The sequence below is a fragment of the Squalius cephalus genome (assembly GCF_949319135.1).
Source record: "Squalius cephalus genome assembly, chromosome: 18".
Classification (NCBI taxonomy): Eukaryota; Metazoa; Chordata; class Actinopteri; order Cypriniformes; family Leuciscidae; genus Squalius; species Squalius cephalus.
In genome coordinates this window covers 10,803,156-10,819,940 of record NC_137139.1, presented here as the reverse complement: position 1 = coordinate 10,819,940, position 16,785 = coordinate 10,803,156, and the positions used below count along the sequence as shown (strand labels likewise).

The 16,785-nt window shown below is 38.6% G+C and overlaps 1 protein-coding gene across 17 annotated transcripts in view; it reads left to right on the top strand.

The window, feature by feature from the left end:
- The window catches only part of LOC307145432 (ankyrin repeat and SAM domain-containing protein 1A), a gene marked incomplete at its 3' end in the record, with an annotated part of 130,209 nt that overhangs the window by 59,196 nt on the left and 54,228 nt on the right, over nt 1–16,785 (top strand). For all 17 annotated transcript variants that reach the window (XM_079848553.1, XM_079848555.1, XM_079848560.1 and 14 more), the window contains one exon: nt 3,220–3,713. In XM_079848553.1, coding sequence (XP_079704679.1) covers nt 3,220–3,713 — 494 coding nt within the window. The remainder of the gene's footprint in view (nt 1–3,219; nt 3,714–16,785) is intronic.

The following is a 16,785-nucleotide window of genomic DNA, read 5'->3' as shown; positions in this document are numbered from 1 at the left end:
AGAAATCTGCAATCTACAGTTTCCTGTGAGGGCTAAACATTTCCAGACAGATTTCACTCATGAAGTTAGTCAGACCAACAGAAAGCTGCCTGGTTTGAAATTGACTCCTGTGTGAGCAGTGCTTCAAATTTTTCTCATGAAATTTCACAGAATTTTTGCTAATGTGACCTTAAAATGTTACGTAGACAGCAAATTGTTTGGCGCTAGGTTTAGAAACAGAGCTATGGTGTTCTTTGGCTTGTCCACAGTGCTTTTATTTCATTGAACATTGGATGATTTAACCACTGCATGCATGTAGTTCCTGGAAACGGACATGTTGTTAGAGTAAACATGGAAAAATGCTGTCAATGTGTAGTGTTAACGCTAAAGCCTTGGGTTTGGATGGAGAACAGCACTGACTTAATCTTCTCCAGAGGGTCTTATTGATTTAAAATGACGTCACAAATGCATACACAGACTGAAGGCCCAGTGTGTGTGTTTGGGTGTGTTGCATGAGAAAGTGATTAGACTCATGGTTCTGGTATTGTGTGTCTGAATGTCCCTCGGCACACGTCAGATTCACTCACAATTCCTTGGATAGCTTGAAATATTAAGCTCTCGGGAGAGAGTTGCTAAGTTGTAGTTTACTGTAAACCAAACATTAACGCTGAGATGATTTAACTTTAACAGAAACTCACATTGCCAAACTTAACGGACCTGGTTTAGCTTCAAGATCCAAATTCTACATTGGTAATCAAAAGGTGACCCAAAAATAGTCTAAACCATGTACGATTATATGGATAGTTGCATTGTATTAACATTTCACAATTAACACGTGCCTTATCAACTGCACTAAAGCTGGCATTAGCATAAACTGTCCAAGTTTTCTCTTGTAATTGTACTTGGAGGGTTGGGCAAAACGTTTAAAATCTCGATATTTCCCCATTCCGTTCGACAGTGGCTGTACTTGTATGACTGAAAATAGAGTTTATTCCCAAGATGTCCACACAGTGAAATGACTTGCCTTGAAAAGGGATTTTGGTTTAACTGTTTAACTTTAGCTAGTAAGAGCTGTGCAGGTAAACTTCACTTCCCTGGTCTTAAGTGGCACACTAGTGGTTGACGCTAGAGCAGGGCTAGCCAAACCGATTGGCTATTGTTTTCAAGTAATCCGAGCACCCTAATTAGGTGGTTCAGAAGTGTCTGATTACAGTTGGAGTTAAACTCTTGCACTGGAGGCTGTGCTCGTCCTTGTTAAGACCGCCTGCCTCCCATGTTGGTGGACCCTGGTTCAAATCCCGCTCTGAGCAGTACGAGTAGGACCATTTACATTGGTGCCGTGACCCAGATTGAAATTAGGTGTATGTTTGTGTTACATATGCCTGCTAGTAAGTTAACCCTACTTCCCTGCCTACAAGACGCACACTTGCTTGATGTTGTTTTGAATCCCACTCGGAGTAGTGGGAGGACTAGTTACACTAGCTGCCGGAATAATAATAAATCCTGTTTAATTGCACCTGAGAAGTTATGAAAGTAACAGTCTCACCCCCTTTGGGTTTGTTACTTCCAGTATTGAAAGATTCATGCCCAGTATTGTACAAGTGTTTGCTGTATGTTTGTATACTTGCATACAGAATGTTTTTGACCTTAGGCTCTGACACGGCTGACTTGGTTTTCTGGTCACCAAACACCACATGCAACACCAGGATATCTCTCTGGTATGGTGGCTGTTTGCCCAGCGCCTGGGTCATATCTAAATCTGAGGGATCGATTTATCTCATGGTCTGTGTTTGTGTGTGTTTGCAGTGTTCTGTTATGGCCAGAAACAGAGTCTATGCAAGAACACAAGCACAGATGTGAATGTTGTTAAACAAATTGTAATTGTACATTCCCATACTTGCATTTTTTTGTGCATCATTTGAGTTTCCTTGAAATGTCTGTCTAGCTGCGTCCAAAATGGCTTACAGTCTGAGTAGCTACTATATTTGATGAAAAATTTGCGCTTAATTAAAAAAATATGTTCTATATAGTATGAATGTGTGTAGAATGGACGTACTACATCCGCCATTTTGTCATTGTCGTGTCTTGGAGGCGTCAATGCCATTCACAAATCCTCTCCCGTGGCCTCATGGGATAGTAAAGTGTCCATCAGATGCACACTTCAGGATCTTACCGGAAGTAGTAGGTCATCCGGATACTCAAACCCAACTGTTTATTTATGAATTCGGACATACTACTCATTTAACATACCGTTTCCCCTCACTATAGTTGGGAAGGCATCTTTGGATCTATATTAAAAATAACTTTTTCTAACTAATTCAGCAAGATCTTTTGCTCCAGCATAACAGTAGTTGAACTAATAGAGAAAACTGACCATGGGAGAAGACAATTTGTGCTAAGTTACACTATAGTGCTCCCTGTGGTGTTGCTGAGAATGAAACTCTCTCTCTTGAAATCAATCTAGCAAAGAAGTGTTCATGTCCCTGCTAACATACTACATGTTTCAGGCCAGAGAGAGATCTGTAAGTGTGCTACTCCGGGACAAGGATTTTTCACAATCACAAAGCAGGGATTTCATTTTTAAGAACCCAACGCAGAGCGGTGTGTTAAAGAGGTGTTTGTGAGAAAGAGCGAGTGTGTTTCTTTCACAGTCATCTCTGTGGGATCCTGTTTCAGGCTTGCCACTCATAATGAAGGGAATCCTTAGTGAGGCATAACTTCTCTGGAAGCAAGCCTTATAAAGCTGTCTGCTTGTTAGTAGTATGACACAGAGAGAGAGAGAGAGAGAGGGAGAGGGGGAGAGAGAGGGAGGGAATAGAACAAGCAAGTCACAAACAGATCTCTATGGAGAAATGTCAGCTGCTTATAGACTCCGCTTGGAATTCTGTAACTCTGGCACTTTGGAATTGGTGAGCCCAACTTTCTTTCTTTTTTTCTACATTTTTTTTTCTCTCTTTTCCAGTCAGAAAACAATAACAGATCTGTTTCAGGCACTGGACAGTAGTAGAGTGGGTGGATTCATGTTATCTGGACTAGATATTGCTCCACAATCTGTCTGTAACACTCTCTCTCTCTCTCTCTCTCTCTCTCTCTCTCTCTCTCTCTCTCTCTCTCTCTCTCTCTCTCTCTCTCTCTCTCTCTCTCTCTCTCTCTCTCTCTCTCTCTCTCTCTTCTTTCTCTCTCTCTCTCTCTCTCTCTCTCTCTCTCTCTCTCTCTCTCTCTCTCTCTCTCCTCTAACAGAGAGCTCATCGCATGGTCAGGATATAAGCGCTGCTGTTCCTGAGCAGTTCACTGGTCTGCTTCACGGGTCCTCGCCGGTGGTCGACTGTCGGGAGGAAGCGTTCAGACTGCCGTCCTCTGCAGGGAAGTCCGGTGAGGCTTCCAACACTTCGACATCTGAGAGCTCCGCTCCCCATCCCAAAACTGCGGTCACCATGGAAACCATTCTCCAGGACACTGACCCCAAAGCTATCTACGCTACAGTCCACAAAGAGCCGCGAGATTCACCGAAACGCAACTCGCCGGCCCGCGATCCTCCGTTGACGAGAAGGATGCCTCCGCCGGGGGATCTCAAGCTAGCACGTAGCCTTTCCAAGTCCGACTCCGACCTGCTGGTGTCCCCGCCCGGTGAGGAAGAGACGGGATTGGGTGGGCGAAGTGAGTCCGTGTCCAACTGCAGCACCGCCAAGAGAAGGCTGGAAAAATCACCTTCGTTCACTTCAGAATGGGACGAGGTAAGAGCTCCCCCAAGTGGCCTGGATGTCTTTCTTGCATGCTATACGACACACACAAAAAATCAAAAATAATCATAATTTCAGACACCAATATTTTTGCAAGAAATGCTATTGAGTGCCATTTTCAAATTTTGGCTGACAGATGAAAAATTAATTTGTTCAGGATGTTTGAATGTGAAATTGTTCTTTGTTGTGTATTCTTTAGCTCTTTGTTGTTGTTGTGAACTGGATAATTCACAATAGTCAAAAGGTAGTTTGAGATTCACTTAAAGATCATCAGTTTTAGGAACATTTGTTCCTGAAAAGAGTTTGATTGAAGTCAGTATTGTGTTTGAGGAATTTTTAGGTTTATACAGCTATTACGAAAATAATATTTAATACTTTAAAAGTAGTTTCAGCCTGGAATATGAAATGTTATGCAATATTCTAGTTGTTTCAGTTTAGTTTATTCAAATATTGTACAACATTTTATTAGTTTTAGCGTAAATGGTATGTCGGTGAGACCAGTTGGAGGAAGAATGTGTTGTGATCGCTTTTACAAATATATATAATTTAGAGTGGTTCCTAATTTAAAAGTAGTATTTATAGTTTCAGTTTTCAATTGGGTGCATCACTGAAGGGATATCTTTATTTTAACTGCAATTGTTTAAAACGTGTCTGCTGTTAACTCTTTCCCCGCCATTGACGAAATGTTCCAGCTTTCTGTGTTTTCACTGTTATACGGTAGGGGGCGCTATTACACATCTTCTGAAAGAGTTCAGAATCTCATGATCAAAATACAGGTGAAGAAGAAGCAGAAACAAGCAAAATCATATGTAATCATATGCATGTAAAATAACGCGATCATCAACATTACACAGTATATAAATCAAAACTGCCTAATGTCACTGAATGAAATGTCGACCCAGGACGAGCTACAGGACTGTGAAGCTTTGGGGTGTTGATGGACTCAGTCTACTCCATCTGTGTTTTGATCATCGTTCTGAATCTGATCCAGAATTAGACTTCGACCAAAACACGATTTTTCTGTTCTTTCTTTTGATATATTGCATATTCAGATATTCATACAATTAAATATTCTGGTTTCCTTGAAACTTTTATGAAAATGATCAAAAATGCTGGCAGTGGCTGGCAACTCTTTTCAAAAATGCTGGCGGGGAAAGAGTTAATGGCACAGATAATTGTTAGTCGTTGAAGTCCATTGGGAAGTATGTATGAGATGCAGGGAATGAATGGTAAATGGTGACCTTTTCAGTCTATCATTTCTCTTTGCGCAATGATTTAAAGGGAAATGTAAATGCAGAATTGGGTTCATACAAGCCATCCTCTCTTCCAGTGTAATATCTGATGCTGTCTGACAGCTTTTGAGGAATTTAAAGCTCGACTCTTTCTTTCTGTGGAACACAGTATTGTACATTTCTAGTGGTGTTAAAGGAATGCTCTGGCTTCAGTACACCTCGTCTTCTTTATTGAAGTTATTTCCAGTCTTTCCAGGTAAGTTTCACACAAGCGTGGATACTTCCAAGAAAGGAGGTGTTGTAAATTCCTTGTTTACATGGAGCTAAGCAGATCATTTGCCAGACCATTGTCTTGAATCAGCAGAAGAACATAAATTTGTCTCCTTCCAGTGGTCTGCATATGTTCACTGTCAAACGATGAAAAACGGCCAACAGCAGTCTAAACAAAAGACATCTGCTATGTTTGTACCTGACACGAGGTGCACGATAAGCCTCGTCCACTTAGAACAGTAGTCCCGCTGCTAAACATAACTGTTTGGAGTGTGTGTAAGTGTGTTCAACATAACACACTTATTTTTAAATTAATGCTAGTGTTTGAATAAAATTATGAGTGAACATTGTTCACTTTCATTGTTTCAAGTTTTAAACCCTAACTGCAATTTTCTCTGTTAATTTGAGCTTAATGAACCATTCCTTTAAAGATTGCATGTCCTGTTTGGCCATTTATTTGAGAAGAATGTGGAAGGAAATGTCTGTTATCCAATCAGAATTAAGCTTTCGCCATTACCGTAGCTTTGGCTTCAATCTGAAGATCTAGACATTGGAGACAAACACTCAGGGACTCATGCACAGTTTCCATCAGCTGGTCTTACACTCTTACAGACGAGACGGTCACAGGTAACAGAAGACTGTTGCCAAACACGCTCTAGTTCCACTCAAGTGTGCAAATTAGGGATGAACGATATATCGGCCACCGTATCGGTATCGGCTGATATATGTTCATTTTTAATGTCACTGTTATCACCCCGATAAGAACATTTGGCCGATATATTAAAGCCGATAAATAATGGATTATATCCTTCAGCTGAGATGCTTCAGATGCGCTGTATGAATTGCTTGAAATATGATTGGAATCACTTCAAGAAAGAAAATACAGTAAGTGCAACAGATAAGTCTGTCATATAGGCGACATAGAATTATAAGAATATTATATGGTGTGCTTGAGACACGGCTTTTATTGGTGAGGCTTTTGTGTTTGTAATCAGGCTCTCAAAAATGATATAAAAATTTGGATTTAGATTTATTATATATCGGTTATCGGCTTTCAAATATAAAGAGTTATCGGTATCGGCCACAATGTTCATATCAGTGCATCCCTAGTGCAAATGAACAGCTGAGAAATATCAGAGGCACAAACGCCATGTTTGTTCTTGTCGTGAGACCTGCGAGATACTGTCTTGTTTGACTGTCTATAAAATGGACATGAAAAGTAGTTGAAATACATAAAATGACTGTATTTTACAATCTTTTGAAATATTCAATGGTATTACTAAGTTTATTTTTATAATTAACTCTTTAAATGAACTCATTTAATTACAAAAACGTATCTAACGGTGTCCCACATTTTGTACGCAACTCTGTTACCAAGTGATTTCTGTTTAATTTTAAAAGTTGAAATGTCAAAATCACACAATCAGAGTTTTAAACCATTTTCACAGATTTAACAGGGTACCAAATATGTTTTTTTTTTGGCTTCATGAGATAGACTCTTTTTTTTAAGTCTTAAAGTTGCGATGTGAGTACCGACAGAACTTTTCTTTTTTGGGGAGGCTTTAGTGGGGCGTATTGTGACGTACATCAGAGTGAAATGGGTTATCGAAAAAGAAATGTAGGCTGGGACTTGTTCAATCCATTAGTTTCTGATGGATGGAAGCGGTTTTGAATGCGAGCTCACAGATGATTGTAAGAAAGGGACTAATAATTGATTGGAGAAATCCTGCAGACATCAACAGAGAGAAGTCTGTCTCTCTCTTCACTGGATGATCAAGTTATGACATTTTGGCTTAAAATTGCGAAATGAAACATGCATGATGAATCGTTCACAATAAGATCTGTAACGTAAAATCGACTTGAAGCACCTCCTTTCACTAACCATTGAAAAGGCAAAGAATTATTATTCTTATTTTTCTTATTCTTATTTTGTATGCTCTATTTTTCACCTCTTTGTTGAAAGTGTCTTTTGTAATACAGTATTGTTTTCTCCTAGAGTCTAACATAAAGCTAATGCAGACTTTTATTATACCTTTAAACAGTGTTTGGATCTGCTAGAATAGTGGGTTTCATAATGATCAACACAAGTTTTTCTCATTTTTCGTGACAGTCTTTATCGTGACCTTATCACCATGACGATGACCATCGTGACCAGGTGATGCTATTGAAGCATCACCTGTGGTGTTTCTTCATTTGAGACTTTTGATGTGAAATGACGAGAGCTCCTGCTGATAAAAAACGTGTTTCTTCATCTCTCACCCTGTTCGGCATGTTTCTGTTGCTCATGAACCAAACATTTGAGATTTGTGTGGAATTTCTCCAGTGTTTAGAGTCGTAAAACACACACTGTCTCTATTGCTTTCCTACTCTGTGTCCATGTTTGTTACTCTCTCCTGCCCTCTGCTGGAAAGGCCTACATCCATCCATCCATCCATCCATCCATCCATCCATCCATCCGTCCGTCCATCTGTCTGTCTGTTTTTGTGTCTGTCTGTCTGTCATCAATCAGGTTGTTTGTTAAATATAGCATTTCAGAATATTATTAAGAAACAGGGACTTGTGAAGAAACAGAAATAGTGTTTTCTGACGACAGTAATTGAATCTTTCCATGTAAAGGGAAACTATAACAGCTGTGGTTGAAGGTCCTGCAGCTTTGGGTCTGTGTGAATCTTAATAAACATGCTTTCATTGAAGAGCCTCAGCAATTGCTTGATAGTTTCAAACGGTGGAATCAACTGACCCGAGTCGTCATGTAATCAAAATCCACTCTTCACTTTCTGAATACATTGAGTATCCAAAGTCTTTGAGTAAACATTGAAAATCTTATTTAAACCTGAATAATAACCATAATCCAAACAATTTTTGATGGGTATAAACTGATCTCTCTCCACTCTACAGATGCATCATTGGATATCTTATTTCACTCAGAAATATGTCAAATATCAGATGCAACACGAATGCAAATGTTTAATGTTGACGTTAAATCAACATAAGCATGTCCTCTGCCTTCTGTCTGTAGCAGCAGGATTTATATCCATATGTTGTCTCTCCTGCCGTCTCAAATGTCCGAACAGCAGTCTGTCATCATTCCTGTTGTGTGTTTTCTGTCTGTTTCTCTCTTCCTCCTCCCCCAGCGGTCACGGCTGGCTGGCCCGGGACACTTCGCTGCCCTGAGTGACAGCGTGTGGGTGCAGGAACGCACAGCAACCCATCACTTTCCCTCTGTGTGTGTGTGTGTGTGTGTGTTCTTCCTCTTCACACTCGCGCACACAATCTCACACAAAGTCTAATTTTCATACAAAGGAGATTTTGACTTGCATGAGGGTGTGTGTGTGTGTGGCAGGGGGTTGGGAGGGAAAGGCAGCTCATGCTAATACAGGACGTCTCAGGATTAGACTGAACGGGACAGTGTGGGAAGCTCTCTGTAGGGGCCAGCAAGTTTAGGAAGGAGGTCTGGTCTGAATGTGGAGATGCAGTCAGCCCGAGGGAGTTAAGCGAGGGAGTCGCGTCTCCTCCGTCTATGCATTGGCTCGCCCGGCGTCCCGCTCAGGCCGAATGGCTGCCACCCGACCTGCGTTTGTGAGTGCGCTTTGTTTTCTACCTATCAGCGGCTCTGCTCGCACGATGACGTTGTTTAAAACAGTTGGCAGGTACGTGGGATTTAATGCTGACGTCCACAAGTTTCTCGATGGTGCAAGTCTTGGGAGGATCCAAGAATACATTTGGCGCTGTAGAGATGGATGTATTTGCTTGAAAACGCAGAAAGAATGATGTCGTTGACGTCTTGACCGATCTTTTCTCTTTCAGTTTTGGTCTATTGCGTATTTACTGCGTTTACTCCAAAGTTGACGGCAATTTTTAAACCCTTGAAATCTTGTCTTTTTTTTTTTTTTTTTTTTTTTTTTTTGCTTTTTAAAAAACTATATTTTATGTTTTAATGATTAGCAAACAAAAAAGACTTTTGTAATAAAATCAACTGTTTGTAGTTCCAGAACATTTTCTCTAAACTTTTTAGAGAGTTTGAGATGAATGTCACACATTTCAGTGATTAGCATACGAAGCAAACTTTCGTAAATTAAGGTTTCTTTTTATTCTGACAAAACGCAGTGTTTGGTAAACATTGTGTTACATATTTCTCTAAACTTTTAAAAGTTTCAACTTTTTATAATATGAAATGGATTTCGTAAGATTTACCACTGAAAACATTTTCAGTTTTTTGGTAAAACAGAAACAAGGGTTTTTTATCAGTGTTGGCTATGATTTGAATTCATATTCCTAAACCAATTTTGTTTGCATTAATGATTAGCATAAAAAATGGATATTTTTAAATAAGTGTTTTCTATGTGCTTAATATATTTCTCTAAACTTTTAAAAGTTTCAGCGCTTAATAATACCAGATTAACTTTCGTAAAAATTACCATTTGTTGCGGCAGAAAATGTTCGCCAATGCTTGCTGCGATTATAATTCCCCTAAACGGACCTATTTGGCATGTTTAAGCGATTAGCATATGAAACGGACTCCCGTAAACAAGATTTTCAGTGTGTTGTGCCAGAACATGTTTTTTGCCAGATGTAACATTGTTAACGGAGTCTCTTCTGCACAGATCTGATCCGCATGCCGTGATGATTGGCAAACAAAACAGATTTTTTTGTGAAGATTTTCCATTAGTTGCGCACAAACAGTTTTTCACCTGTTTCCTGTGATCATTTGCATGCTTTAAGATTAGCATACAAAGTAGATTTACATAAATTAGATTTTTTCCGTTTGTTGTGCCAAAACTTTTTTCCGCCATTGTTTACCATGATTTTGATGTTCTTAAACTTTCGTGAGCTTCCAGTTGTTGTGACGGAACAGTGTTTGATTTGATTTCAGCTCATATTCCTAAAGCTGCTACACATTGTAAGACCAATTTCGCAGGCTTTAATGATTAGCATAATATAGATATTCATAAATAAAAAATGTTTTGTGCCAATTTTTGATATATTTCAATAAACCTTTAAAAATGTCAATGGTTTAGAATACGAAATATGACTTTCAGAACATCTTCTCAATTTCTTGCTGTGATTTTATTTTCCCTAAACTGACCAATATGGCATGTTTAAGCAATTAGCATATGAAACAGACTTCCGTAAACAAGATTTCTGTTTGTTGTTCCAGAACACTTTTATTTTGCCAGTGTTTGTGATGTAACCTAGTTGACAGAGAGAGGCTCTTGCTCTGGGTCGACTGGCACCTGTCTTGGCAGGAGTCTTTCTGAGTTTGGACTTGATGAATGGATGGCAGCTTGGCTCTTTTGTGACTGGTTTTTGCCCTTTTGTTCGCCCATGCCAGCCTTGCCAGATGCCTGGGGTCGTTGTGTTCGTCTTCAGAATAGATAACTGCTGTGCCATACTACAAACACACAATCCTCCCCGTATGAACCGCGCGGCTCAGCTATACTTCAGCTGGCGACCTGTGACTCCACCGCGGCCTTTGACTCGACTATTGTTTGAGCGCTTTACCATTAAGAGGCCCTCACACTGAATCTCTCTCTCTCTCTCTCTCTCTCCCTCTCTCTCTCTCTCTATGGCCCTGAGAATCAATAACATTGTTTTGTTGTGTGTGTGTGTGTGTGTGTGTGTTTTGAACCCCTGGGGATCACAGGCTGGACAGGTTTGAGTTGATCTACTCTACTGAGGTGCATTAATGTTGCCTTCTGGCCTACTGATGGGAATCTGAATTGTGTTTTCATTACAATTTTCATATTGAATGAGAGTGGCCTGCGGCTCAAGGTTGTGTGTGTGTGTGTGTTTAAACACTGCTTGCTCAGAGGCTGAGCAAAATCTGTTATTTTTTCAATTATGTATTTCCTGTTACACCCTTTGGGTTTGAAGTGGGTCATTGAATAGAGTCTGTGTTGTTTTATAGGATAACTATAAAATATAGGATAATAAAATAACTTTCCTGAGACCGAATCCTAATTAATGTTTCAAGCGGACGCAATATGATATGGTTCATTAAATCTGAGTTAGGGCATGTTGTTGCCCGCTTCGGTTCTGTTTCTGTCTCTTGTTCTCAGCCTAATATTTCCAACCAAAACTGTCAGGAAATAACTGTCAACTGGGGGCGTGCGATATTGGCCAAAAAAACTGTAGCTCTATTTTCTGGGATTTTATCGATAATATAATTGGACAGTATTTTGCGGAGTGTGTTTATGGTTTTGGTAGCTTGTCAGGTTTACGACTGCCGCTGACTCCTGAAGTTTCTGATATTCTTCATATTCTGTGCGGTGGTCAGTTCACAGCGGTGACAGAAATGATCTTTTACAATAAATTTAAATTTATTTTTTACCTTTTATGGGCATTGTACCTTTATAAAACCATTTTTCTAAACTAAATAAATGTATGCATTGTCTTTTGTGTCAAAATGCTTTAAATTCTTTAAATAAATTAAGTAAGGGTTAATGCCCAACGAGGTGTCCATTATCAGGTTTTAATGGACGACGGCGAGGCGTGAACCGTCCGACGCGCAGCGGAGGCGAAGTCCATTAAAACCTATTTTTTTACAGTCTATGATTAAAACCTGATAATGGACACCTCGAAGGGCATTAACCCGCTTATACCATGGTCACTTGCCAAAATAACACATTTTTAAAACATTAGTTTATATTTTAATTAGTTTTACAATCGAAATCTAAAGTTACAAGTTACAAACAATAACTTGGTTTCCTTGGTTACGCCTGACGGTTTATTTAGGTGTACATTATCACTTTTTAACGGACACCCTGCAGCCAATCAGAATCGAGTATTCACCCAGACCATGGTATAAATTAGAATAATAATACACAACAGGGCTGTTACAGTCAAATGAAATCACTATCAACAAAATGCATCTTTGCAATGCAGAGGAAACACGGAAGCTGCACCTGAAGTGGCGTTTACATGCGTTTACACAGACTAATGCAGCTCAGACGGACATAAATGCATTTAACCTGCAGATACAAATGCAGAAATAATGTGTTGATGTTTTAAACATAAAATGTTGAATATTGACATTTGAAATAATTGTAAAAAAAAAAAAAAAAAATGTAAAAAAAACATTTTTTCCCCATTATCACATACTGCATGCGTGCTCTCTCTGGGCGTGTTTTTATAAAGTGAGGGAAATACTCGATAATGTCAGATAGCATATCGTTAAAACAACAATTAGCTACAATACCGCACACCCCTACTGTCAACAAAACTGTTGTCATAAAAAAGCATTAGAGGTTTTTTTCTTTTTTTTTACTTTTCTTTTGAACTCTTAATAGATTTTTTTTATTAACCCTCTGAGGTCTGAGCTGTTTTCTGGGCCTGGAGGTGTTCTGATATGCTCTGACATTTGTGCTTATTTCTGTTACTTGTGACATTTTCATGGCTAAAGTCTAATTACACTGTATTCAGCACAAACTCTGCTACAATAATATATCAGCAGCATGTATATAAAAGTTTGTAGTTTTGAGATAATAACATTTATGCGTGGTTTGTGAAAAAACAAAAAACAATTGTCACTGAAATAAGCTCATGAAACCCATACTGATTATTTCTTCATAAGACTTTTGAAAATTGTATCACGTAGCCCAGAATATTTGCTTCAAAACTATGTGAGAATCACCCTGACTGCTCATTCAGAGAAGACAATATATTGATTTAAAAATTTTACGACGTGTTTTGTGTGAGAAAGCTTTATGCAAGAGGCGTGGACATCTCATTATTATGTAAGCTTTTCTCACCTGAGAAAGACAAAAGACACTCCCTAATGGCCCTATTAGGAGCTATCAGGCCCTGCCATTCTGAGCAACCTTGCACAAAGAATGAGGAGATTTAAAAAAGAATGGCTTTTTGATTGTTTTTAATGTATTTACAACACAACATAATGACAAAAAAACACATTATTTAACACACTGAACTAAAGACAGAGACTTGAACTGTCATACACCTTTGTGCCATTCCTGAAACATAGTAGGCTACATACCTTTCATTTCCATGGTGTTTGATTTTTCACTTTAGCATGTTCATGTATGGAGACTTATGTGAATGTTGAAGTCAGCATGACTTATCAGTGGCATCTTGTTCCTCTAAAAACAACAACAACAACAAAACAGCTGTGAACATGCTGATATCAAGAGAAATGCTGCACAATTTGGGGAATATATTTTAGATTTTTCAGGTTAAAATAGCTTTTTAAAATGTACAGAATACACACACACATATATATATATATATATTAGCCTACTTTTACCATGCTGTGTTTTATTAGAATATAAAAACATCCTCGTGTTGAACACGTAGGCTATACAAGCACTGAAAGGTTGCCTATCATTCTAGTTCACATTTCACATTTCATGTTTCTGTCTACATGTACATATATGACATTAGGCTTAGTTCATGTTTTTACTCCAAACTCATTTCATAACATACATTTTAATCTGGCACGACCAGTTTAACATGTCTTACCTTAAAAATCTTCTCATCTTCAAATCGCGTTCTTCTGAGGTAAATTCAAGGTAAACAGCACAGCACAGCACAGCTTACAGTTGTCCAAACCCGATGAAAGCAGAGAAGAGTACTGTAAGTTACGAAGTCTCTGCTTCTTTGTTTTGAGGTGATGAGGGCGTTTACAGGTCTGCGTTTCTCCGCATGGATCATTTGCATGTCAATCGCTCGTGCGCGCGTGGGTGTGGTCACATTATAGTTAATGAGGACGCGTTTGAGAAACTGTACATGCCGCTGCTTTCGTATGGATTACTTAAAAATAGAATATTTGTTTTTTATATAATTTACATGCTTTAAAAATAGAGATTCCAAGCGTTGTATAGACATGCGTTTCAAGTCTGTGTGACAAACATTCGCTGAGTTACAGGTCATTTTCTGTCGCATTTCAGAATGAGTTTCACATTGATAGAGACGGCAGAACGCGCATCATGTTTATTTTCTTTGTTTTACGAAAAACACAACATTTTGTTTTTATTATGAGTGTACACAAATAAAAGAAGACATTTAACAGTTTTGAATGATGTACAATACAAGTATGTAAAATCAAAATCAACAGAGTAATTTGCACTGATATAAAAAAAAACGAGCAGATCACGCCGGCGTGATTGCCGACCTCAGGGGGTTAAATAAATTTGAGCAGATTTCATGGTATAGTGGTTGGCACATGTGCATGTTGAGCCATGTTGCTCATATAGGCAAAATGGTTTGAATATTCCCTATTCCATAATTTCCTGTCATTTCTACTATCCCTATCAACAGATTTCTGCAGGTATGACGTCAGAACCCGGAAGACTAATTCAGTTATGTTTACCACAGGCTTTATTTGACTCATTAGAAAAAAAGCCATTATAAATCCCCATAGGAAAGTCTCGAAGGAACCAGCGGTGAATTAGTCTTCCGGGTTCTTATGCAATACCAGCACCAATCTATAAATTTGGAAAAATGCCAAACAATAAAGACTGCAATAATAATAATAATAATAATAATAATAATAATAATAACCTTTGCTGAAATCTGGTTATTAGGCAGGGCTAGAATGTATTTATATGTTGGTACCGTTGTATAGCTGGTTTGGTCAACATGAAATTTGAATTTCTGTTGAATTTAAACAGCCGTCATTCACAAGATCTACACTTTCCCACCTGCTATTTGCATGTTTATTAAATATTTTACCTGTTTTTGAAATGCTCTCTGCTAGCACTACGGTACTGGCCAGCCTGACTCTGCATGTTTTTATCTTATTTAATCCCATTGCACAGAATTTTGCAGATTTTAACTTTTTCCACACTCTGATTTTCCCACAGAAGTATTCTTTTACAATGCACTGCTATTGTTATAGGCTATTCTTTAAAGCTGACAATTTATTTTTAGGTGTGTGTGTGTGAGAGTGTGTGTGGCGAGCTGTTTTGCAAACACATGCAGTATACTGTATGATGCAAGCTCTCTTGCTGATGCAGAAAACATTTAATTATTTAGCATTTATTCACTCTTTTATTTCCTTTGCATGCAATATTTCTCAGTTTGGTTCATTAATTGAGCCGTGCATAATGTGTGTGTGATTATAGCACGCGTTTGCTTATTTGCATGCAGCACTGTTGGCCTGGACTGAGTTTAAACCCGTGAGCCTGTAGAGTCGTCCTCTGGAGATCTCAGCTCTGGTTCGAGAGTCAGATATAATGGCAGTCCGAGATGCCTGAGGAAGCTCAATAAGCTCAGGTTTGTTTTCCGAAGCTAAATTTAAGGGGGAGAATTTGTTCCTTTTTTATTTTTTTCAGATTTTAGAGCTCTGTCATATCATAACACACACTTGGCCTGGTATTGGTATTGAATTGCCTCTAGATGGCTCTATGTAATGTTATTATTTTTCTTTTTCTTTTTTTCTTGATCACAGCTTTTATTATGATTTCTGTTTGGTGGAACATACATGAGACCCTTTATTAATAAATCCATACAGTGCAGAGTTATAATCCAACAGTAGTAACAAACAGTACAAACATCAGATGAGATTTTATGGGTAAATATGTTTAAGGCCTGGTTTCACAGACAGGGTTTAGATTAAGCCAGGATCAGGCCTTAATTAAAGTAGGACATTTAAGTAGCTTTTATAAATGTGCCTTAGAAAAATACATTACTGATGTGCATCTTGAGACAAAACAATGGCACTGACATATTTTAAGATATGCTTTCTGTTAAAACAGCTCAAACATGCATTTTAGTCTGGGACTAGACTTAAAGGGGTCATATAATGCCATTTTTGTACAAGCTAATATGATTCTTTAGGGTATAAATTAAAAGTTTGTAATATACTTTAATTCAAAATTCTCATTAGTATTGTAAGAAAACACTCATTTTACCTGGTCAAAAACAGCTCTGTTTTCAGCACGCCGTTTAAGTGCATGTGTCTTTAAATGATAATGAGCTTTGCTCACCCCGCCCCTCTGTTCTGTGCGTACACCGTTTGAAATAATAACACAATAACCGTAAAGCGTTGTTCATTATAAACGTGGGATTATGAATTATATTGAGAACGTCGTATATAGAAAACATGCTGTAATGTACCAGTGGAGTGTAAACAGTGTAAACATTCATCGTGAAGCGTGCAGCAAGGTTTGCAAATTTGCAAAGATTAATATAAATATTAATATAAAGGTTAATAAAACATTACATTCACTTCTTCTGGAGGTTCAGCAGGAACACGTTGGTACCGATCCGTTTTTTCTTGTTTGTAAAGCTGTCTGGTGTGAAATGATTGGGCAGTCATGGGGAATTCCCGTGAGGGAATCCCCGCGTCAATCCTTTGGGCATATCCCTTCAAAAACAAAACTCAGCCACTGCTCATTTACATCAAAATGACTGCTGTGTTCCTTATTACACCGAAGAACACCACAATCGCAGATGCCATTCTGCTCATAGACAGTGCTCCAGTGAGGGTATCAACAATGATGTGCGGGCTATGATTGACAGCTCGCTTACGAGCGAGGGTGGGTCTGTGTTGAAACGCTGCTGTCAATCACCAATCGTGGGAGGGGCGTCGATTTTGTGACGTCACA